General features: G+C 35.4%; 1 protein-coding gene across 2 annotated transcripts; it reads left to right on the top strand.

The window, feature by feature from the left end:
• The first annotated feature begins 782 nt into the window (after positions 1-782).
• LOC140772633 (uncharacterized) lies at positions 783-25,969 on the top strand. 2 transcript variants are annotated; one of them, XM_073114794.1, is made up of 14 exons: positions 783-960; positions 1,224-1,377; positions 1,532-1,789; positions 2,296-2,470; positions 2,701-2,762; positions 2,853-3,016; positions 3,168-3,265; positions 20,751-20,809; positions 20,898-21,032; positions 21,160-21,416; positions 21,496-21,652; positions 24,015-24,090; positions 24,157-24,204; positions 25,632-25,969. In XM_073114794.1, the coding sequence occupies exons 1-14, from the start codon at positions 893-895 to the stop codon at positions 25,847-25,849; spliced, it is 1,929 nt and encodes a 642-aa protein (XP_072970895.1). In that variant the 5' UTR covers positions 783-892; the 3' UTR covers positions 25,850-25,969. The 2 variants fall into 2 exon arrangements, with proteins under 2 accessions (XP_072970895.1, XP_072970896.1); XM_073114795.1 differs by having other exon boundaries at positions 785-960; positions 21,160-21,404.
• Positions 25,970-26,296: the final 327 nt, after the last annotated feature.

The following is a 26,296-nucleotide window of genomic DNA, read 5'->3' as shown; positions in this document are numbered from 1 at the left end:
ATTGATGAGGTTTAGTTACATTGATTTCCCAAGTAAAACTACCCTCTTCTCCTGAAAACCAAGAATAAGACAGGATTGTAAGCACATATCCCCATGCCTAGACATGATCAAAAGGCCCAGCCCGCTCGTGTCTGGCCTGGTTTGGACTGGGCTAAGCCCAACTTAGACCCAGTTTAGGTCTAGCCCGGCCCGAGCCCGAACTACCTGTGGGCGACACGGGCTAGCCCTTCGCCTGCCCAGAAGTTCGCCCGTTTGGTCCGCAACTAGGTCCGCCCGTTTTGCTACAGTATTTACCCATTCTGCTGCAGTAAAAACCAACTAAAAAGTTCGTACTGTACCGTTTTATATTTTCTTTCAAGCACACATTTAATTTTTTTAATTTATTATTATTTTTTTAAAAATGGAGGAACATAAATATTTCTTTTTTAAAAAATAAGCTAATGGTAAAAAAAATTCTAAAAATAGCTAAAATGTGGGTTGGGTCAAATGATTGGTGGGTCGGGCCGACTCGGCCTGCCCCGACCGGCTATAGCCCGATCTCTCACGGGCCAACGGGTGGTAACGGGCTTCTAGACTATTCTAGCTCGGCCCGAACCCGACCCGGCTAGAGTGATTGGTTGGTCGGACCATGAACAAATACTTAAGCCAGATTGGCCCAAAAAGCCCAGCCCGAACTCGGCCCAGCCCGCCCGATGATCACGACTACCCATGCCGGCCCGAAGCTGGCCCTAATTCTCCCACTCCAAGACCTGGCCTGAACAGCCTGCAGTGCAACTGGCACGCGCCTAGGCCCGAAAGTCCGACCAATATTTTGGCCCAAAACCGGACTCGCCCCAGCACGCCTCGTTCCAACAATCGTGAGGCTCGGTTGGCGATTTCTCTTCCTGAATTCATGGGAGAATCTGTGTTTCTTCTTCTTCTTCTTCTTCCTCTTCTTGTCCCTAAACTCTTCTCCTGCGGGTTTGTAGCTGCTTTGCCTTTTTCATCAACTGCAGTTACTGGGAATAGTTTACATAATAATAGCCATAATATTAGGACACTTGCAATACTTTTTACTTGATAAATTTGGTTTCTGCAATCATTATTTCTCCTTGTTGGTTACTGCAAGAAGGTCATATTCTCAAGTCACTGGAAGGATGGATACCTGTTTTTATGATTGAGAGTGAATTTTGAATCTGTTCAGTTCGTGAATCTTTGCATGGTTGTCTCTGCAACAATTTCAGGGGATTTCTTGTTGCAAATGGAGAGTTGGAACTTGCCAAGACGCCGCCGAGGGGATGGAATTCTTATGATTCCTTCTCGTGGGTTATAAATGAAGCAGAATTTCTGAATAATACTGAAATTGTGTCTGAGAGACTGCTAACATACGGATATGAGGTTAGGTCCATATAATTTAATGCGTTAAATAATCTAAAATAGCATTTAAATTTCTATTGCTGGAAGGAAGATGCTCAAGATTTATATGTATATATATATATATATATATATATATATATATATATTAACATTTTGTTTTGTGGATTTTCATTAGTATGTTGTGGTGGACTTCCTATGGTATCGAAAGAACGAGAAGGGAGCACAGTTTGATTCATATGGTTATGACAATATTGATGAATGGGGGAGACCGATTCCTGACCCCGAGAGATGGCCATCATCTATAGGTGGCAAAGGGTTCAAAATTGTTGCAGAGAAGGTTCATGAAATGGGTTTGAAGTTTGGTATTCATGTTATGAGAGGAATAAGTACACAGGCAGTCAATGCCAGCAAACCCATCTTAGATGTCCACACGGTATCTTTCTTCTTCCGATTGCATAGTCTATGGTGGGTTAACTCTAGAATGTGTATTTTCTTTAGTTAAACCCTATCCCATTTAAAGTTTCCTCCAATCTAGCCAAATAACAACTGATTGCTTCACTAATGAACCTTTTAAGTCTTTAAATGGATACCGACTATATTGTACAATAAATATGCATATTACAAGCCTTTCAATTAAAAATCAATAGGAAAACCAGGTCTATTCTTTAATGGAACATTTCAAGATTTTTTCCTTTATATCCAGCTTTGTGGAAATAATGGATCTATTTATATAATTCTAGTGAATATCAAGCTATCCTTACACCTTCTTTTTAGCTACTAGAATTATTATTCCTGTGAGAATAGTAGTTCAGTTATGTCTAGTCTAATAAAAAGTTCCTGGTTGGCTGCTGGTCAAGATAAGACAAGGCCATTATTTTAGCAAGAAGTATCTTAGAACTTGATACTGTTTCTTTTGGGTGATCTTCTTTCCTTTTTCAGGGAGTTGGTTATGAGGAGGGTGCTCGAAAATGGTCAGCAAATGATATAGGTCTCAGACATAAGACATGTGCATGGATGGAAAATGGATTTATGAGTGTTAATACTGATTTAGCAGCTGGAAAAGCATTCTTAAAATCCCTGTATCAACAGTATGCCGAATGGGGCGTTGATTTTGGTACTGATTGGACACCCTTCTGCATTATCTTTTCTCGCTTAACTTTCAATAGACATATGCAGTAATATGTGAGGAAACTTATTCGAATAATAGTTGATAGCGTTAACATACCTATTTCTGGTGTTCTTGAAGAGCTAATGTAAGAAAAAAATGGCCAAAAGAGTGAAATAGCCATTTGGGCTTTCATCCAGGCTTGGCTTGTTCTCATCTTCACATTTCTTTCTTCTCAGTGAAACTCGATTGTGTCTTTGGTGGCGACTTCGAATCGAAGGAGATAATTGCAGTATCTAAGGTACATAAGAACCTGATAATGTTGGAACCGCGTTTCAGATGATATTCTACTGAAATTGATACTTATCTAGAATAATTATATGGCTTGCAGCTCTTAGAAGAGCTTGAACGCCCAGTGGTATTCTCTATCTCTCCTGGAACTAGCGTGACTCCATCCATGGCTGAGGACATTACTAGATCTGTCAATATGTATAGGATAACTGCGGACGACTGGGATACTTGGCCAGATGTCACAGCTCATTTTGATGTATCGAGGTAGATGAAGGCCTTGAATATATTTTGGTTCTTATTAGATGATTCTCTTTTCCTAGTCAGATATACCTTGTATGAATTTCTAATTTTACTGGCTCACTGCATTGCTTTATGTATGACCTTTTTAACCGCACAAATTTTTATTCTGATCCAGGGAATTTGCTGCTGCCAAGAAAATTGGAGCCAAGGGATTTCATGGAAGGTCTTGGCCTGACTTAGACATGCTACCACTTGGGTGGCTCACTGACCCAAGTAATTTGATATCCCCTTCTGGATAATTCAGTAGTTCTGCAAAACATTTTTTGTCATGTTATGAATATAAACATATTAGTATGGCTAGCTTACCTGTCGTGCACAATAAGTACTTTACTAGATAAATCTATAGTTTATGGTTTTATTATCTACTATATAAAAATCATAAAATTTTGTAATATGAACTTTGAGGTACAAAGTAACAAAAGAAAAAAAAGAATTTCAATAAGCTGCGGTGGCACTGCGGTAACGTCATAAAAGTTATAAAGAAAGGATCTGCTGGTATGCAGGGGATTTCTGATCAGAATAACCTGATATTTACCATTTTGATCTAAATTACATGGGCCTATAGTTGGATAGTTGATGATATGAAGACTGAAGTGATGCAAATTAATGATAGGCATGGGGAAACCTAGTTATATTTACTTATTTAGGAGCTGGTTACATCATGATAAATTCATTGGTGGTTCAATGCAGCCTTCCTCAACAGATTAAAAAACTTTTAACTTGATAATATCATGCTTGAAAATTAAGTAAGTAATAGGGCTTATACTACCCCTTAACACTCTTCACTATACAAATATACAAAGACCATGAGATTGTGCCTAATATCTCATCACCAATTAGTTCTTGTGTGTTATGGCTTTGCCAAGTTCTTCTTATGGAGAAAAGATGACACAGCCTCTCATGCAAATGATTAACCTAATATTATTGTATCCTCATATATGAGGATAGAGCTACAATATTTGGCCGTTTTGAGTCAGGTTGAAGGCCTAACATGCAAGGTACTTAAGATCAGGAGCTAAGATCTTGATCAGACAATTTGATTGTGTAAAGGCCATTTAATGGCCTACTTTAGATATCCATTGGATTCGTAGGGCAGATGTAATGAGACTTAGAGTACTTAAAAGTTATAGGCACTTGAAGTTCAAGGGTACAAATAGTTTGAGCTGATGAAAATCGTTGTTAGTTTCAATCTAATTACGAGTTGCATTTTGTAGTGACTACTTATATTGGTGCTTCATCGTGCCTTATATGAATAAGTGTTAAACGACTTCCCACTGTCCTTGTAGGTTCGAATGATGAGTTTATGGCACAGAGTCATACATTCAGCTTTATAACACATAAAGGATATACAAAGTTTGATAGTAATATCAGCTTATGATAATTTGTAGAACAAGGCCGTTTTATGTTTCTTGACTACTTTATAATATGAAGGCTCTCTTGCAATTGGAAGCACTGGAATGGTCAGATAGATGACCAATATCTCTTTGTTTGCAATAGGTCTTAAAAACTAAAGAAAGGTACTTATTTTAATTAATAATAAAGGCCAACTTTAAAATTATATTTCCAAAAGGACTTTTATAAGGTGCTTCTATTTTGAGTCCTTGATTCAAATTGGGCATGTCATGCTAATTTCTAGTTGGTACCTTCAATCATACTATGTACCTTCAGGAAAGCCATCCAGTTTTTTCTTCTTTTTTGAAGATATATTTTAGGGTTGTTTAAGGGTCTATGAATTCCCTTCTTTTCTTCTAGTTTTCTCAACTTTTTTTTTCTTTTGTGGAGTAACTCTAATATGCTTTCTTACGTTCTTATCTTCTAAATCTCAGATTGTTCCTAAAACTACCACCTGATTGCATCTTATGTATTCCCCAAGTTACATCAAGTGTGATATTAGATATATGTCCTATAGTGGAAGCAAACAATCAAGCAAGAATTGAGGTGTAACTGTTTTAAAATTTTTGAATTAAGATCAACTTGGAAGTTTTCATTTGGAACCTACAGATCAAAAGGTATACATTACAAACATTGTGGCAAAAATAAAGCTAGAAGTGGGGTTTTCTTTGGATCCATACCCCTTTAAGTTACAGGGAGAAAATTGGGATATTTACAAAACAAGTCTCTTTTTATGTATTAGAAATAAGGGCGAAAAATGATTAGATAGTGCTCAATTCATATCTAGACCTATATTTTTTGCTTCGAATACATTTTTGGATACGAATATTGAACGAATAGTAAAATTTAAAACTGTATTCTAACTAAATAGATATAGATATTATATGGGTAGCAAAATTTGAAATCATATCCTAATTAAATAGATACGAATAGTTTTTGAATATAGACCGGATGTTAAACGGATAAGAATACGAACCTGATATGTCACGACCTAAAATCAGAATCATGACTGGCTATGTACCTCAATACACTTGAAATACATGAAGCTTTCTGATGCAAAACGTGGTGGAGAAAGATGAAATAGAGAAATAAGAAGGGAAGGAATGGGGTTTCACACCTCCACCCTAAGAAATGGTTTCACACTAAAATCCTCTAGAGAATAAATCACATAAACTTTCATTGAGTTTCAAAGAAAATATAACGGGTCTATATATAGACCTACAATGGAATTAAGCAAAAATCACCCTACATAGGAAATAAACAAAAGACACCCTAAAAAAATAAAAATCAGAACTAGATCCCTATAGGAGGGATCATCAACTATCGGCGCCTCCTGCGCTGGTATACACGCCATCGCGTCCTATCAGTGATGTTCGCATCATTCTCCCCGGGTGGGAGAGAAGTCGACTCCGTGGAGTGTGTTGCTCTGCTGCTCTCATACTGTTCTAAGGTATCAGGGTGATGCATCTCCAAATCGTGACGATTAAGCCACGTGTCATCAGATGTAGGTCGTCCTTTCCAACGTACTAGATACCGTTAGGATCCACCTTCTCTAGTTAAAATAATTTCATCATCTAAAATTTTATCAATTTCGTCTGCTGTGTTAGGTGGAATATTGGGAAGTGGAGGTAAAGAGGGTCTCTCATAAACAGGCTCATAGGTAGGCTCAGTATCTAGTGGGTTATCTGGAGTAAAATCTGGACCTTTATAAGCTACTAGATCCTCAATATTAAAAGTAGAACTGATGCCGAAATCACTAGGGAGATCTAGAACATAAGCATTATCATTAATTTTCTTGAGAATTTTAAAAGGCCCAGCACTTCGTGCATGCAACTTTTTAACAGTTCCAGGTGGAAACCGCTCCGGACGTATCCGGACCATCACAAAGTCTCTAATATTAAATTATTTGAATCTCTTTCTTAGATCAGCTCGAATTTTATAATTAGTATTATTTTGAGCAATTCTATTACTGATTTCTTTATGCAAGTTATGAATATGTGATGCGAATGCAGATGCAGACCCAGACAACCTATGATGATGGGACATAGGAATGAGATCTATAGGTTGTCTAGATTTGTAACCATATACTACCTCAGTTGGACTCAGACCTATGGATCTATTAACAAAATTATTATATGCAAATTCAGCAGTTGGCAGTTTTTGATCCCAGTCTCTTAGATTCTCGCCGACAAGAGTTCTCAGTAGGTTACCTAGGCTCCTATTGACTACTTCAATTTGCCCGTCAGTTTGTGGGTGGAAAGCAGTTGAATACTGAAGCTTAGTTCCCATCTTATGCCATAGGGTTTTCCAAAAATAACTAGTGAATTTTACATCTTTATCTGATACAATAGTTTTTGGTAGTCCGTGCAACTTAACGATTTCGTCAAAATAGATTTTAGCAACTCGAGAGGCGTCAAAAGTTCGGGAACAGGGTATAAAGTGGGCTATCTTTGAAAATCGATTCACCACCACAAGAACGGAATCATGTTTTCGGGTCTTTGGAAGTCCAAGTACGAAGTCCATACTAACATCTTGCCAAGGGCAATTAGGAACCGGTAAAGGCGTGTACAATCCTGTATTTTGCTTTCGCTGCTTAGCGAGTTGACATGCATGACATCGACTAATAAGTCTCATAACATCTCTCTTTAAGCTTGGCCAGAAAAATCGATGTTCCGTAGCTTCAATAGTTTTTGCGTGCCCAAAATGTCCAGCTAAACCCCCAGCATGCAATTCCCAAATTAAAAATTCTCTTAATGAGGTGCTGGGAATGCATAACCTTCGGGACTTAAACAGATAGCCGTCCTGCAAGATGAAACCATCAATTTCTTGAGTCGCTCCATTGCTTAATAAATTGTAAACTTCATGAAAATCCGGACATGATTCATATTCAGTTTTGATTTTATCAAATCCTATTACTTCTGCATTCATCCTTGAAAGAAGAATCATGCGACGACTCAGTGTATCAGCCACTTTGTTGTCCGCTCCGGACTTGTGTTGCAAGGAGTACGTATAGTCCTGGAGAAATTCGACCCACCTATAGTGTCTAGCATTAAGCTTCTTCTGGGAGTTAAGATAGCGAAGAGCTTCATGGTCAGAGAAGATTACGAATTCTTGAGGAAGCAAATAATATCTCCAGTAGCGAAGAGATTGAACCACAACATAAAATTCCTTATCGTAAGTGGTATATCGTTGTCTAGTTTCATTCAGCTTTTCACTAAAGTAGGCAATCGGATGGCCCTCTCGGCTCAGGATTCCCCCTATACCAACTCCAGAAGCGTCACAAGTGACCTAAAAAACTTTAGTAAAATCGGGGAGTCGCATAACAGGGGCTTCCACCATTTTCTTTTTGATTTCAGTGAAAGCTTTGGTAGCACTTGCTGACCACTTAAATTTACCTTTTTTGAGGCATTTTGTTATTGGAGTCATAATGGTATTAAACCCTTTGATGAACCGACGATAGAAGGTAGCGAGTCCATGAAAACTTCTCACGTCTCTTATGGTACGGGGTTCAGGCCATTCTTTAATAGCTTTGACCTTATCAGGGTCAGCAGACACTCCTTCAGATGAAACAATGAAACCCAAGAAAACAACTTTGTTTGTTAGAAACGTACATTTCTTAGGGTTTGCATACAGTTGCTCTCTCCTCAAGACAGCACAGACTTGACGAAGATGATCTATATGTTGCTCCCGAGATCGACTATAGATAAGGATGTCATCAAAGTATACGACTAAAAATTGTCCCATAAAAGGTCGTAATATTTGAGTCATCACTCTCATGAATGTACTCGGAGCATTAGTTAAACCAAAAGGCATAACTGTCCATTCATATAACCTATCTTTTGTTTTAAACGCAGTCTTACATTCATCGCCAGGGTGTATACGAATTTGGTGATAGCCACTTTTTAAATCTATCTTTGAAAAGATCGTGGCCCCCGCCATCATGTCCAGCATGTCATCCAAACGAGGAATAGGGAAACGGTATTTTACCGTTATTCGATTAATAGTGCGGTTGTCGACGCACATGCGCCAGGTTCCATCTTTCTTTGGCGTTAACAATGCGGGAACCGCGCAAGGACTTAGGCTTTCCTTTAGAAAGCCTTTTCTCAATAACTCGTCAACTTGCTGTTTGAGTTCAGCATGTTCAGTTGGGTTAAGCCTGTAATGAGGCAAGTTAGGAAGAGATGCACCCGGGACGAAATCGATAGCATGTTGAATCTCTCTCATTGGTGGCAATTCATCCGGGAGATCCTCTGGAAAGACATCCGAGAATTCCTCAATCACAGCAGTGGCTTCAAAAGGAATCAATTCACTAGGCTCAGTCAGAATTTCTCGAGCAGTAAGAATCAGAATAGGAGTTCCTTTACTCATCTCATGTTCAATGCCTCTCGCACTAATTAAGTTGACTTTATTGTCCGAGTGGATGGGATCAGACTTCTTTTCCATCTTACCACCTCTAGGCTGTGATGGAAGAATCTTGATTTTCTTACCCTCGTGTTCAAACATGCAGATATTTGAACGGCCATAAATATGCACATCATTATCAAATAGTCAAGGCCTTCCAAGGATAATTTGACCCACATCCATGGTTAATACATCGCACCAGATTTTATCCTTATAAGTCGTGAATTCAATTAGAACCAAACAACGCTCTTTTATTTCCAGCGTGGTTGAATTGATCCACGAAACCCTGTAAGGATTAGGATGGGAAACCGCTCTCAGGTTTAGTTTTATAATGGTGGAGGACATGACATTTATACAGCTGCCACTATCCACAATTACTTTACAATTTTTACCTCCAATTTTCGTGAACGTGTGGAAAATGGAGCTGCGCTTCCAATCATCATTGACTTTAGGTTGAGAGAGGGCACATCTAACAACATGTAACCTTGTGGAGTCTATGCGCCTCAGGCATCCTAGGGTATTTTCTTCCTCTTCATCTTCAAAATCCCCTTCTTCCCCGTCTACATGGTGAACATATCCATCAAAGTCTTGCTCGGAGTTTTCTTCGAAGGGTTCCTCAATTAAACTTATTTTATACGGGCTCGCACAATTTGCAGCAACATGTCCATAGCCTTGACACTTATAGCATTTGACTCGAGGATTAATCTGAGAAAAGTCTTTCTCGATGTTTTTACCTTTGTATTCTACCTTGGATTGTGAAGGGCTAGGGGTAGATCGGTTAAAAGATTGACTGGTAGATTTGGCTTGATGAGGAGCTGTGGAGGATTTATGAATTTGAGGTCTTGTTTCATGATTTCTTAGGATGTGGTTAGGTCTAGACTCCTCTAAGTCTTGAACTAAGCTGTAGGCATTTTCCAAAGTATCAACATTATGAGCAAAAAGTTCACTTCTCAATTCTTCACGTAGGCCAGCCCTAAATCTGGACAAGATTTGCATAGGGGTTTCTGATTCGATCACGCTACACCGAATAAGCAATTCATCGAAGGCCACAACGTAATCCTTAGCTGACTTAGTCCTTTGGGTAAGTCAGTTCCATCTGTCTAGAAGCTTAGGGTAATAGGAAGGTGGGAGATATTTACGTTTTAGTTCATTTTTCATGTCAACCCAAATTTCAATTGGAAGCTCACCCCTAATCTCACGAAGAGTCTCAACGTTAGTCCAGTATTGATTTGCTTTCCCAGTCAATTTCATGGCAGCAAACCTGACTTTACGGAAACTAACGGTCCATGTCTTTGATCCAGTCCAAGAAGTGTTGCGGATCTAGACGACCATCAAACATCGGAGCATCAATTTTAATGCTTCGAAGGTACCGTTCATCAGGATCTCGCTCATTCCCTTGAAAATGCTGACGAGGTAAAGGAGTGGGAGATTCACCACATTCAAGGTCAGGGCGGTGATTATTTTGAGGAGCGGTGTGCTCACGGGGTCTTTCTACCCTATATAGTCGTTCATCGGTCACCCGTTGATACCCAAGCAAAGTATCTTGAGTATCTCTGATTTGTTGAGCTAAGGTACCTAGTTGTCTCATAATGTCGTCGAACTTCTTACTAAGTTCGGGATCCATACTGCTACTGCTGGACTCACTATAATCACTGAGGAGATAAGCCTTACCTCTACGTGTTGGCATACACTAAAATGCAATGAGTGAGTTAGGTATTGTTTTATATATTATATATATATATAATTTTTTTTATTTTTATTTTTATTATTTTATTATTTTTTTAATTTTATGCTTGCTAATTTAAATAAAATTAAATAATATTCTAACTAAATGGAATGCAGACGTCTCCTATATTTAATCCAAATACAAATGTCTTAATCTAAATGATATGAGATGATATGCTATGCAATCAAGAAAATCTTAAAAATGAGTACTTAATTGAATTTAGATTTTCTATTCAGGAGATTCAAAGACTAATGTCAGGACTTAATGGTTTTTAAACAAAAGTCACATTTAATAAATGCCAAACCCTTTAAATTTTTTTCCAAAAATTAATATAATACTAATATTCTATTTGGCACAGTTCATCTCTTAATATCAGGACTAAAGCATATAAGGTTTCTATGTAGCCTCTCCCTCACTATATGTAGACAGCAGGAATTGATAATAGTTTAGAGATGATACTAGAAAAGAATGACCCAAAAATATTTAATACATGGAAAAGAGCACGTACCTGACCATACGGTAGCGATTCCTCTATGACAACAGATTCTTGTTGTTCTTCGTCGACGGTAATTTCTTTGCTCGTTGTACGCCGAATTTCTTGACGTTCCGGTGTTCGTGGAGCGATTGGTCGTGCGAAGAACAAATATGGAGCGGCGTAGAACCCGGGAGGAGGGACATCCATGTGGAGCGGCGTAGAACCCGGGAGGAGGGACGTCCATAAACTAGGATTCTTCGCTCTGATACCAAAATGATGCAAAACGTGGTGGAGAAAGATGAAATAGAGAAATAAGAAGGGAAGAAATGGGGTTTTACACCTCCACCCTAAGAAATGGTTTCACACTAAAATCCTTTAGAGAACAAATCACATAAACTTTCATTAAGTTCCAAAGAAAATATAATGGGTCTATATATAGACCTACAATGGAATTAAGCAAAAAACACCCTACATAGGAAATAAACAAAAGACACCCTAAATAAATAAAAATCAGAACTAGATCCCTATAGGAGGGATCATCAACTGTCGGCGCCTCCTGCGCTGGTACACATGCCATCGCGTCCTATCAGTGATGTCCGCATCACTTTCACTAATATTTTTTTAAATCCCAAAATGACAAGAATTTAATTATGAAAAGCCAAGGTTCCAAAAATCGGTATCGGGATAGGGATCGGCTGTCTGGAAAAACGATACGTATTAGCCATATCGACCATATCGGTCGTATTGGCCGTCTGTATTGGATCGAACTATTTTAATTAAATAAAATTCTAAATATCATTTAGTTTGCAGCAGGCCTGCTAAAGTGCCAGCTGGTTTTGGCCCAGATATGGATTGGCCGAAACTGGGATCTATGTGAAAAGCTAACTCCAATAAATATAATCCAACAATAAAGAAAAGACCAATGTTATCATTAATATGTCTCCAATTAAACTAAAATAACGGATGATTTAGAATAATATGTTTAATACAATCGATGGATAAAATAATAAGATTCTAAATGGAGGTGAGGTCCCGGTGCATCTCGTTCAATTGTCACGTTGACCAATACTTGAAATATTAGAATAGAGATTCCATGAGCTAACAACTATAGCTCAGTGAGTAAAATTCACTCAAAAGTTAAATAAATCTAAAATTTATAACTTTAAATAACATAAAATCCAAATCCAGTGATACAAAATGACTAAGCATGTTCATGACAATAGTAATAATAACGTAAAATATAACTTATAACATGCTTCGTATCAGTATGTTGCATTTATCTTAATATTTATAATAATGTTACATGTCTCAACTTAGAACTATGCTCGATGATCCACATCAACTAGAAATCATCTTAAATACATTCGAGTCTTTTCCTTATAACTAATCTGGTTAGGGTCACCAGGAGGTGTCACTATATGATAAAGGTAACCTATTTTTTCTACTAACTATTGATCCAGTAATCACCCTACCACGAGTCGGAAAAGGAAAGAAGAGAAGAGAAGGAGAGGAGGAGATTAGTGAGGCACGTGCCTCGCATACAACAATTTTTTTTCCTCCGAATATTACATGATGCAAATATAAACCGGATACGAATCAGATCTTAATCGAATACAAATATAAAAATGAATCTTTCAATATCATCTATACATGAAAGAGGATAACTCACAAAATCAACTAATCAATTCACTACAGAAACAAACCAATAGTATTTATCAAAATAGGTAAATGATAAACAGAACAAGAAACAACTATTAAACTACTATTAAATATTGAACAATAACAATTTTAGTAGACCATTGCTTCTGCAAGTGATGCATACCAATAGACTTAGTGTCAAATATAAATGATATCATCTATATGTCAAATATCATTTATCTTTCAAATAACATGAAACATAAGATTCTAACAAAAATTAACACCACTAACAAATATCATGAAGCACTCATTTCCACATTTCTAGTGCTCAGCAGATTACAAACTGAAATGTAGTTTACCAGAAAACTGAATAATTCTTCAAATGCCAAGACAACATCTATTGCACAACATATGTAACATTATAAATAATATAATATCTCAAATAATAAATGCTCATCTTGTAAGAAGCAACTTGTACACATCTATTGCAGTCTTGGAATTAAACTGAAATATTTCATGACATGCATGCTTAGACCTTTCAATAAATCTTGTTCACATAGTAATTTTAACCACCCTACACTATGACTCGAAAAATAATTTAAGGACAAGGTCAAATTACAGTAGTACCATTATCAACAAAGTGACCATCAATTCCACTACAATTTAAACATTACAACAACATTACAAATAGCCCAACATACATATTTTTCCAATTTTCAAATAAGTCAACCTAACATTGATACACTTTAAAGAGGATCTGCAAAATTAAATGAATGGCATTAAATTAATTGATGAACTAAAAATCCATAAATTGAAACTTATCAAGTAATACAATAAACAATTTCATATAAATTTCATTCACTGTTACACAAAAATTTCACAAAAATTTAGAAGCCTCTTTTATTCTGCATACATAAAAGATTATTCACTTGATATCTATCCAATAGTCACTAATGAAGTCTATTATGTATTTAAAGTATGTCTTAAATATTATTTTAACCAACGATGGTCGTGCCGACTATCGTCACGGTACGGCACGCCATGGTACGTGCCGTAAGAGAGGGAGAGAAAAAGGTAAGGGATTACTTACCTTTGTAGTCATTGCTCACCACTCGTCATTACCCAAAGTTTGCACCCCCATCGGGTGCCCTAGCTCGAGAGAGGGAGGAAGAAATGAGGGAGGGAGGGGGAGAGAGGGTGAGTGATGACTCGACGACAACGAGTGGCAATCGGCGACGATAAGGTCGCGGAGTAGCCAAGGTTCAAAAAATTGGGATCGGGATTGGCTTTCTAGGGAAACGATATGTATCGACCGGATCGGTTGGATCGGTTGCTCGGATTAGATCGAATTTTCTTTCATTACAAAAAAATTCTAATTATTTTTTTAAAAATGCAGGAAAATTTAAAAAAATTTAGAAAATATGATAAAAGAATAAGAAAATAATAATTATTCACATATGAGCCATAAAAATTAAACAGAAGTACTTACTCAAAAGTCAATACTTCGATGAATATCGAGCTGGCTCTCGTAAATCCCTATAGTTGTCTTCATTATAATCACCATAAGTTTGCAAATAATAGTGATTGGTACTCCAAAGAGTGATTGGTTCATATTAAATAAATCTTGTTGTCTTTGAGGTGGATAATAATCAATATGTGGATCTTCTGTCTGAGAATGCTAAGGATACTGAGGAGGATAATAATCAATATATGGATCATGTGATGGTTTCAAAATATAAATACTTGATGAATCATAGTTATAGGAAGCAACATCTTGATAACGATGTTGCTAACATGTACATCCTCAGTTTCTATCTTTAATCTCTATGTCTTATTGACTTTCCTCAGTAAATGTGGAAGGGATGATCTCACCACCAGGTGTATCATCAGGATTATTAGAATTATCGCTAGCACTAGTAGTTATATTATCTTTTGCTGTCGAACGATTTGTATCAACCTCTGCTCTAGTCGTGATCTCCTCTAATACCTCATCTAACTATGAGTAATCTCTATCATCTAATAATATATCTTCCACTTCTCTGATTCATGGAGTCAAAGGGTCTTTATCAAAAACATGATTTAAATCAATCAACTGAATATTTTCTATCTTTTTTTTTTAATTTCTCTTCCTCAATCTTATATTATAATGGCAAAACACTAATTTCTTTAATCTTTCTATTGTCAATCAATAACGTGTTTTTGTATGGATCAAGAAAAATGTAGTCCAATTTCTTTCATACTGTGATAAAGATACAGTTTGATTTAAGATCTTCTTTGCTATTGGTGTCAGATTTGGTGCTTCCTCCCATTAAAATGGATCACCATTCAGCTAGACTGTTATGAGATATAGTTGCAGCAACTTTAGTAGTACTAAATTGGCCAGCTCTTAATCTATATTTTTCTATCTAAAATATATAGTTGAATACATTTTATAAGAAATTGAATGTATTGAAACTTGAAACAAATAATAATAGAATTATTTAATTGAATAATAACTCACTTCTTTATCACAAAGGATTTGCTTATAAATATCAGGCTCTAGTCTGCTAATTACTTTTCTATCTCCCAACAAGACATCAGTATCATTATTGACATTTGTAGAGAATTTAAATATGGGATTCATAAAATATCCTGTAGAAATTTATCATTTAAAATTTTTAAGCATTCAAATTTCAAAATATTTAAAATAGATTAATTAATAAACTAATGCTTAACAACAGTGTATATATCTCTATGTTGTTGTTTATTCTACCTAGAGTCAATCAACTTCCACCATTTCCTATAACTTTTGCCCATAATTTTTTTATTGACTTTCTTGTTAAGTTTATAGTCTCGTATAAGAAACCCATTTGAGACTTATTATCACTGTCTACAAGTCATAATACCTCAACAAGAGACTTAAATATTGCGGTGACAATTGTAATATTATGCCAAATTGTATTTCCAAGAGTGTGTTCTTCAAAGCTCACTTAAATTTTGATATTTATATTTCATATTTTTAATTTTTGTAGACCACTGTGTTGATGTAAATACCCGTATAATCTTATTTCTATATCGTATTATGCTCTCCAATGCTAGAAAATGAGTGGCAAATCTGGTGAGGCTAGGTCTGATAATCTCTCTACTACCAGTTATTTGCCTAAACAAATTAAGAACCCAATCATGATTATATATAAAGTTTGTCAACCTTTGAACTTCATGTATTACTATATTAGTTTCAAGATCTTTGACAATATCTGTTAGCATGAGATTAAGACAATGTGCAGCACATGGCGTCCAATATAAATGTTATCCTTTTATCAGTAATTGTTTAGCAGCCTTATAATTTGCCTATTATCAGTAACTACTTGGACTAACCATTTTTCACTAATTTTTTCTACTACCTCATCTATCAATTGAAAAATATAATTTATATTTTTAAAATGACCAGTAGCATCCACAGGCTTAAAAAATATTGTCCCCATGCCTGAGGACACCAGGAAATTAATTATATTTCTTTTATTTTGTGTTGTCCATCCATCACACATCAGTGTACAACTAAACTCATCCCAATTCTTTTTAAAAGTCTCAATATAAGTGTAAAGTTTATCTACCTCTGAGTCAATATATTTAGTAGTAATATTTTTTAAACTAGGAGGCGAAACACCAGACCTTACTAGTTGTATAGTATTTACCATGGTATGATAATAAGGGCTATCAGCTACATTGAAAGGAATACGATTGTAGAAGAAAAATTTAGAGATAGCTCTACTAATATATTTCTTTGCATTTTTTATTTCTTTAAGAGCTGTTTTGATAGTAGTCTGTGTATGACTTATTTTTCTCTGAAGATATATATCCATCAGTCCAATATTTTCAGACTCTGCTATAAAACTCATAACACCAAGAGTACCAGAAGTACTGTCCCCATATTCTATTTTTTCTTACATATAAATTGATCTAGATCTTTGAAAGCTATCACCAAGTCTACCACTGTTTCTTCTCATTTCCTCCTTTATATATTTCTGCTTTCTTTCATTGCCCTCATTATTTGTCTCTCCTCTTCATTCTCCCCACCTTGCTCACTGCAATCATCATCAATATTTTCATGGTCATGCATCAATTCTTGACGAATCATTGGCTCTCTTCTTTGTGCAGCTTGTTTATCTTTATTTTTGCTTATTAGATGAGCCAACATTTCTCTTTTGCTTATTAGATGAGCCAATATTTTCATGGTCATGCTTAAAATTTTAATTAAGCAAATATTTACTCTTAATTTCAGCAAATTAAAAAATTCAACAAATATTTAATCTCAATTTCGGCAAATTAAATAATTCAGCAGATATTTAATTTCAATTTCAGCAAATATTTAATCTCAATTTCAGCAACTATTTAATCTCAATTTCAGCAAATTAAATAATTCAGCAAATATTTAATCTCAATTTCAGCAAAATTCAGCAGATATTTAATTTCAATTTCAGCAAATATTTAATCTTAATTTCAGCAAATTAAATAATTCAGCAGATATTTAATTTCAATTTCAGCAACTATTTAATCTCAATTTCACCAAATTAAATAATTCAGCAAATATTTAATCTCAATTTCAGCAAATTAAATAATTTAGCAGGTATTTAATTTCAATTTCGGAAAATTAAATAATTCAGCAAATATGTAGTTACAATTTTAGTAAATTCAGGAAAGAACAATTTGGATTTTAGAGAGTTATTATGTGGAAAAAAATTAGTAAAGACTAAAGAGAAGAAAAGGAAGAAGAGATTAGAGAGAGAGAGAGAAAGAAAAACAAAAAAAATGAAAAATTATGATGCAGTGAAGGAGAAGAAGAAAGAAGAAAAGAGAGAGAGAGACTAAAAGAAATTAAATAATTAAGAGAAATTTTTTTAATAAAATTATAAAATTATATATTAGAGTTTGTCGGAGTTCATCGGAGTTAGATCTGCGTCGTCGGAGTTTTCGTCAGAGCTAGATCTCTCCGTTAGAACTTAGAAAGAGTAAGAGGGTTTGAAGAAAATGAGAAAAGAATGAAAGAGAAAGAGAGAGTGAGAATAAAAAGGTAAAGTAAAAAAATTGAAAAAGTGGTCTAGCTTGGCTTGGGGACATCAATAATTGATGTCCTCGGGTCGGACAACCCGGTTTAACTAAAACCGGCCGATCCTGGTCGATCCGACAAACCTTGGGCGAAGCTACTAGGAGGGGTGCCGTACGGCACCCCTCGTGCCACATGCCTGTACGCTGCCGATATGGCTATTCATGATTTTAACTTGTATTCATGAAAACTTGAAGATCATTCTAGTAAAGGTTAAAACATTAAGTCATAGAAAAGATTGGAACAAAAATTTAAAGACAGGCTTGTTTCTCTAAAGAAAAAGTACAAAAACTAATCCTTAACAAGTAATCAAATAAGTTCACACCTGTAAAATTGGATTCGGCCGCTCACAACAATAATGCTCAATGCTAAGAATGAAATTTCTTCCTCTAGAACCAAATTGATGGTACAGTGTGTAAGAACTAAGAAAAAAATTAAATAATAATATATAAATAAATAAATATAAAATTGAGAGAGAAGAGGGTGCACGTGCGCTGCACGTGCAACTCTCTCCCCTCTCCCTCTTCGGCAAGCAATGAGGCGGCCGCAGAGATCTCACCGAATCCAAATCTAATTTAGATTTAGATTTTTACCCTATAAATTAAATTCTAATTCTCTCTTTTTCACCCAGCTTCCTTTCCCTCTTCTTCTTCTCCTTCATTTTCTTCTTTCTTGCCGTCGGAGTCACGACGTGGGTTCGGACCATCGGAGCATTGCCGGAGTAATAAGGGACCGTCATGCTCTTCCTTCGTAAGCCCTCTCGCACCCCTCAAGTTTAATTTTAGTTTAATAGAGTAAATTAGAAATACCTAATTTCGGTGTTGCGGCCTCATCGGTGAACCTCGTCGCCCAGCGGCTTTAGGTCACTACCGCTCACTGAAAGCTTCGTGCTTTAAGCCTGATGTCAATGATATCTTCTAGGGAGGCCCTCGTGGCTTAGGTTGTGCTCGGCCATAGGTAGGAAGTCTCCCACTGCTGGACGCTATGATCAATCTTCCTTCCTTTAGTACTGGTCGTTGAGGTCGCTCGGAAGGCTTCAGCGAGATCGGCAAGTCGTCGGCAACAGTGGTTGTCGGCAGTGCTCTCTCTCCCTTCCCTTTCCTCCTCCCTTCTTTCTCCCTCACCGATCTCATTGGGGAAGAAAACAAAAAAAGGTTGGGCTCAGGGTTCAACCAAGCTAATCATTTTCTTCTCTCGGGTTCGGGTCTGGGTTGCAGACCCGACTCAACCCTCTAACATTAAGTCATGGGTTGCAGGCCGACCTGCAGCCCAGTTCCTTATTGGCTTTGGGTTGGGCCCTAGCCCAGCCCAACTAGCATTAAGTGGAAGAGTGGGCTGTGGGCCAGCTGCAGCTTAGTCTAATCCAATGGGTTTTATTTAACCCATTGTTGTCATTTATTTGGTTTTAAAAATTAGAAACTTTATTAGGGATAAAATTAAATTATGGTTATTTTTGTATTGTTTAAAGGTGGTGGGTGATTTTCAGCACGTGAACTAGAGATTAGAGATTTCAATTATCTTACCTAGACTCAGGTGAGTGGGTTCACTCACATATTTATTCATATTTTACTTTGTAGCTTTGTCGGACTGTGTAATTTTGCTGTGTCATTTTTTATGTACATTTAATCATTATACTCAGTGAATCGCCATACCTTGTGCAAATTATAAATTTCAGTGTAAAGAAAAATAAAACTAGTATTGGAATAACTTAGAGAATAGTCCTGGAATAGGTTGCTTGCGGCTTTCCATGGTGACTCAAATCTATCAAGAAGTCTAGAGAAAAATCTTAAATCAGATCATTGCGGTGATTTTCTTAGGTGACTCTAGCGGGGTTAGGGAATAGTCCCAAGATGAATGAATAATTTTCTAAGGTGACTTTAACTTCTCTTAACGATTAGTGAAAAAGACAGGGTGTATTGATCACATAGTGACACTATCTAATGATCCTAACCGGATCAGCTATGAGGAAAAGTCCCGAGCGTTATCTCGAGGTGACTTATAGTTGATGTGGATCCACAGGGTATAAACCCATTGAGACAAATAACATTATAAATATTGGAAAGATGTTAATATATTAAAATTAAGCAAGGCTACAAGTTATAACTCTCTATTATTATCATTATCATTATATAATAGCATGCCTATTGGAATTGTTATTTATATTGTTGAACTTGGGTTTTATTTAACACTACAAAATTTTAGAATTTATTTAATTTTTGAGTGGATTCCATTCACTAAGCTATAGTTATTGGCTCATGGATATTTTTTTCTCTTTTATTATCTCAAGTAATGGCCAACATAGCGACCAAGCAAGATGCAGTGAGACCCTACCTCTACTTAGGACCTATCTATTTATCTTTCTGCTCTTTTAGTCTTATGTTTTAGATTAATTGTTAATTTTATTTCGTTTAGAGATACAAACAATGACATTGTTTTATGTTCATTACAATTAGTTTAAATTTAATAAGGTAGGTTCTCTTCGTTTATTTATTCTTGTCATTGTACAGTTAGGAAGTATTAGTACGGCTTCGTGTATCTCAAGTGTATTAAGGTGCATAGCTGGTCATAATTTTGATTTTGGGTCGTGACACAGCGAATCAAGAAAAAAGTGACAAACACGAAGACAAAATTTTTACGAATTGAACTATGATGATAAATGAAGTTTCGAGGTCTGTTTGAGGTAAGCTGATTGTGATCCAACATGATATAATCAAGAAGAATTATTCTTCCATGATGCATGATAATGTTCTTAAGGAAGTAGCCAGGAAATGATTATTGTAGGAATAGGAATTTAAGAAAGATTGCATGGTCTGGTATTGCCTTGTTTGACTGTGAACAATTTCTCAGTTTGTCATGGTTGTGCAATGTCTTTTCTTTCAATGATTGACCATCTTATTAAGCCTCATCCTCTTTCTTCTGTTCTACTGCCCACATAATCAATTGTGTATTGAGAATACAGAAATTTTTCTGTATATAAAAACAGATGCACAAGAAGGCCCTCATAGGAAATGTAAACTCAGTCTTGATGAACAGAAAACCCAGGTATATAATCCTTAGGTCTCCCATTTATGGCTTATTTTCTCAATTATTATGACTTGATTTCTTGGTACTGCTGTATTACTATATGCAGATGACACTTTGGTCCATTGCCAAGTCCCCTCTCATGTTTGGAGGAGATTTAAGGCAAATTGATAGGACTACATTCAATCTCATCACCAACCCTACCATATTGGAGATTAACTCTTACTCAACAAACAACATGGAGGTACTTGATCTATGGCATTGTATATCTTTTTAATAAGTTCTCCAGAAAGAGCATCCTAGCAGTAGCATTTTACTCTACCAAAATGGTAATGTAACTGTGGATCAACTTCCTTTGCAATTATGACCAGTTTCATCATGTTTTCGCCAAGGAGAATCCTGCAAGTAAAATTCTTGCTCTTAAGAAGTTGGAGAACCAGATTCGTATGGCTGAGGACAAAGTTCTTCATTTGACCAGCTGCAATGATGAAAAGGCAAAAGGATGGTTTGTTGTGAGACAAGATGGGAGCTTGGATCAGACATGTTGGAATTCTGACACAAAAACAAGTGATAGTCTCCCGTACTGTTTAGGCATAAAGAAGAATCTTTTGACATCGTATGAATCATTGTATTGTTCTAGCATATGAGTTAGATATGACATACATAATCTTAGTTGCTTATTGATATTAGTTCTGTCCTCTTTGTAGAGATGAAGATATTATAAACAATCATGAATATAAAGGAAGATTTCACTTATCAAGTATGGAGACTGCAGATGCTTGTCTAGATGCATCTGTAAATGGAAAACGTAGTGCATCAGAGATGTGGAATACTTGGTCAACTTGCAGGTGGCATGCCAAGCAGGTATGATGTGAAAAATAATATTGACGTTTCTGTACTTTCCTTTTATCATTGTTAGTGTGAATTTCTCTGTCCTTTTGTTTATGTCCTGTTATATGTTATTTATGAGATAATGTATTCCAGAACTAGATAAAGCCGTATTGTTTAAATGGTTCTCATATGTCTAGAAATTGTTAGTTCTATTTAATGATACCTGAACCTACTACAATTAAAGTAAACTGGATATAGGAAACACGAATACTTCAAAATTCTAACACTATCCTATTGAACACTGAATAGGATACAATACTTGTCAAATATTTCAACAGATACATGTCAGATCCTTTTATATGTTCAAATTTTTTAAAATAAAAATAAAAAGACAAGTCAAATATGGAGGTTTTAAATTAGGTCAATGAAGATTCTATTTGCAACCTGTGAAACATGGATATAGATATGACACAATATGGATTTGTCAAATATGAAAAATCTTAGAAAATAAGAATATGATATACTTGGCTATGTAGCTTGTACATGTACCTTTCTTAACAAAGCGTCCAGTATATTACATAGTGTATTACTTCTATAAGATAGAAGGAAGATAAATAAGTTAATTCAATCTATAAATCATAAGAAATTGACCATTATAATATGATTGCTAATATAGATCATAAAAAGAAAACAAACAAACTCAATACTTTCACAAAAAGAACCTTCTAAATATGGTGAGAAATGAAAGATAATAGTTTCCTTCAATTTGACTCATGTTTATAGGGATTTTGGAAGTACCAAGAAGTTTCTAAGAAGTATCTGAAAAGCTTTCATAATATTAATTTTAATTTTAGAAAATCAGATACTTTAAGGAAGCATCCAATACATATCAGAAAGTATCTGACGAGTATCGCATCCAATACAGTAAACAAAGATACAACAATAGTATGGAAGAAGTATCCGTGTTTCTAGTTTACACTAAAGTCGACCCTCGATATTACTTTACTCTTAATATAAGTGTCTAATGCTATAAAAGATTAGTTTTGTTGATGAATAAGTTGAAGATGTGCTTAAATATATACTATCACAAGTTATATATGATCAGTTGAGTGCAGGTAAATGAGAAGCTAGTGTAAATCCTAATTGGATCTTACTCTTTTCTCATATCCACAAATTGTAGGTCAATGCCACTGGTCCTAGATCAAGATCCAAGAAGTTTTAGTTGTTGTTTGATCTAAGAATCCTAAAAGATCAAGGACTTGTTAGATTCATGGATAAGAAAACTTGATAAGCACACTCATCAGAGACTTTGAGAGGGTGTTATCCTTTATCGACTGTTATTGTTTGAGAAATGGATGGATTGAGTTACTCTTTTGGTATCAATTATGGACATTTTCCAATTTAGTAAGGAGGGGAGGAAAAAGGTGAGGGTTATCATCCATCATTGCTTATCTTACTTTGCTGGGTAGGATGAGAAAACGGGAGTAAGGATACAACTTTATGCGATTCCTTTTCCCACCCAAACAAGAGGCATTTCTTTGTAAGGCCTTGTTAAGGGATTTTTATTTCCAGTAAGACCCCATTATCACGCAAAAATAGAACCTTTGACAACTATTGCCAACTGAATATAATGTTGTGTCATATGATTGTCATCTATTTGCTGTTCATGGACAGAGATGCTAAAACGTAGTTTTAATCTTCTAGTTGCACATGAATCAGATAAAAGATGGAAAGAGTGAACTTCCTGTTTCATTCATAGAAAATAGTTTGGAGAACTTAAATAAATACAGAATTTGTATTGCATGTCAGGCAACCCATGCAAGTGCAAAAGTGTGGCAGTTGGCTCAAATGCATTATTTCAACTGTTCCGGTTCTCGAACTGATACCTTACTGAGGACTCCTATTTCATGTGAGAAAGGTCATTATGAAAATCGGAAGATATCATGACGCTACATATAGACAACCAAGCAATGTAAAAAATTATGATATCTCTAGAAATCGGCAAGAAATGAATAAAAAGTTTCTTGAAATCAAAGATTATTTTGTGCCGTGGGAGATAGATACGACATATCATGTATTTCATTTTTTCTACTGATCCTTAATACACATCTTTGTCAGTTTTTGATTGACATCAACCCTTATTTGGAAAAGATACAGTTCACATCGATAAGAAGAAATTGTGTTTTTTTAGAATAGAAGGGTGGATGATTTTTTTTTTTTGGTGGATGTGACTGTAAAGATGACTTACTATACTTGATTCAAAGCATTGCTAAGATGAATTTGTTCGCAGTTATCCCATAGAAGAACATAGTAATTTTACAAGGGAATTGTCTTATCTTATTTAGTTTTAGTTGTCTCCTTTAAAATGTTGGAGCCTTGTAACTTGCAACTGCAGATATGGGGATTAAATGAGAATGGAACTCTCGTGAACAGCTACTCTAACTTGTGTGCAATTATCAGTTCCAAGAAAGGTGATGAACTAAATTACTATTGCTTATGCTTCATAGAATACAGTAGCTAACTAACTTCTGTTGCAGTGAATATCATCAATGGAGTCCGTTCTTGGATTGCAACTGGTAGAAGAGGTAAATAAACTCTAGCATTTTAACTTAATATTAATTTTTCTCATTTAAAATGTAATCAAGTACTTTTACATATATAATCTTATATATAGAATTGGTTCACTCCGCAACCAAATCCTGTTAGACAATATGGCCTCTTTGGCATCTGATTCACGATTTACATTGCATTCCTCATATCAATTTTCTTCATTTCTTCCTTGAACAAGTAAAAGCAACTCAAAGGTTCTACTAATTGAAGTTTCCTACAAGGTTTGCATATTCGAAGCATTCCTTCTTTGTTGATCAGATCATTTGTATGCTTGGATGTTGTAGCATAAGATTAAGTTTTTATCGTCAGGTCTGCACACCAAACATAGTACCCAGATAGTTGAATTACAAACTTATTTACCCAAGTACATAGGTGACTTCTAGCTACGGGTGAAAACGGATCGGATAGTGCTCAACCCATATCCGAATCTGTATTTTTAGTTCGGATATGGATTCGGATACGGATATTGGACAGATAGCAAAATTTAAAACTATATCCTAACTAAACGGGTACGGATAATTTTCAGATAAAAGATCGGATCTTAAACGGATATTGATTAAATTTAAAATAATTATAATGTTTTATTTAAATATAATTAACACAAAATTATTAAGAGTTTTACAACAAATAATTTTTTTGTACGTCAAATATATAAAATTAGAGAAATTAATCTCTATAAATAATATATAATGTATTATTAGTAATAATATTAATACTTATTATTTAAATAAGCAAATTAAAAACTGTAAATCATTTAAAAAAATATGCGGGTAAACGGATATCCGATATTCGTATCCGAATCCGAAAAATTTATCCGACCCGTATCCGAATCCGTATCCGAATTTTTTTTAAAAATTCTATCCGAATCCGAGTCGGATAGAAATTTTTTATCCGAATCCGATCCGAGTCGGGTCGGATAGCGGGTCGGGTCGGAGTTAATCCGACTCGTTTTCACCCCTACTTCTAGCCCACCTGGATGCCAACGTAGGTACGTCAAGGAGGATTGCTTTAGAAATTGCGATTTTGTCCAATAAAATTGCTAACTGCTAACTTGAGTGATTTTCTGTTCCCTTACCAAATTAATGGATTGCAATAGTAATCGCTGAACTATTGAGCGATTTATGAACAAGTAATTTTTTTCTATCTGTACATACCCGAAGTGTTCATACAGAAAGGGATTTATATTAAGTAAAACCGTTAACTCAGACAATAATTTTTATAAACGTGTATATATTATCTTAAGTGGCATTCACATGGATCAAAACTCAACTAATAAGGTAAATAAATTTGTAACTCACTTATTTGGGTACATTGTTTGTGTGTAGACTTGGACCAATCCAAAACTCACTTTTTTCCTAAAAGTTGACTTTTCTCTTTAAATGTAATTCTTATAATGATGTAGGGGAAATCTACGTATCATTTTTCAACCTCAACGATGTGAGGGCACTAATATCGGCAAAAATATCAGACTTGACGAAAGTTCTTGGCAGTAGCTTCTTCAGCAAAGGATCATGTAATTGCACAGAAGTTTGGAGTGCGAGAAGTTTAGGTCTAGTAAGAGGAAAACTATCAGCAATGGTTCAGAAGCATGGATGTTCACTCTTTGTATTGAGCTGTTAAAAATTTCCCTTATTTAGAACAAAATCAGTGAGCTTACATACTGAAAATAAGTTTCATGGGAACTAAATACTTTCATAGTTGAGTTTCTAAAAGTAATGGAGCTTTTAGTGTCTCCCAAAAGCTAAGTTGATGAGTAACTTCGCAATTCCAAAAATTCACTGATGCAGTTTTATTGCAACAGTAAAAGTGAAAATGGTTGTTATTATGACAACTTAATTAATTAATAATATAGGGAGAGACACCTAAAATTGTACTAGTTTTGAAAACTCATTTATTTGGATAATTGTTTCTTGTGATATTTTCTTTTAGCATTTCTGCAAGTTGTCTCGTTTAAAGTGATTTTTTATTTTTACCAAAAACATATTTTATTTTCTATTTTTAGAGGAGGCCCGTTTTGTGTTTTCTTCGATGCCTTTTTTTTCTTTTTTTTTCTTCCCAACTTGCCCT

This window comes from Typha angustifolia, chromosome 12, assembly GCF_048772165.1.
Source record: "Typha angustifolia cultivar Huaian chromosome 12, ASM4877216v1, whole genome shotgun sequence".
Classification (NCBI taxonomy): Eukaryota; Viridiplantae; Streptophyta; class Magnoliopsida; order Poales; family Typhaceae; genus Typha; species Typha angustifolia.
This window is presented reverse-complemented; position numbering and strand designations above follow the sequence as displayed.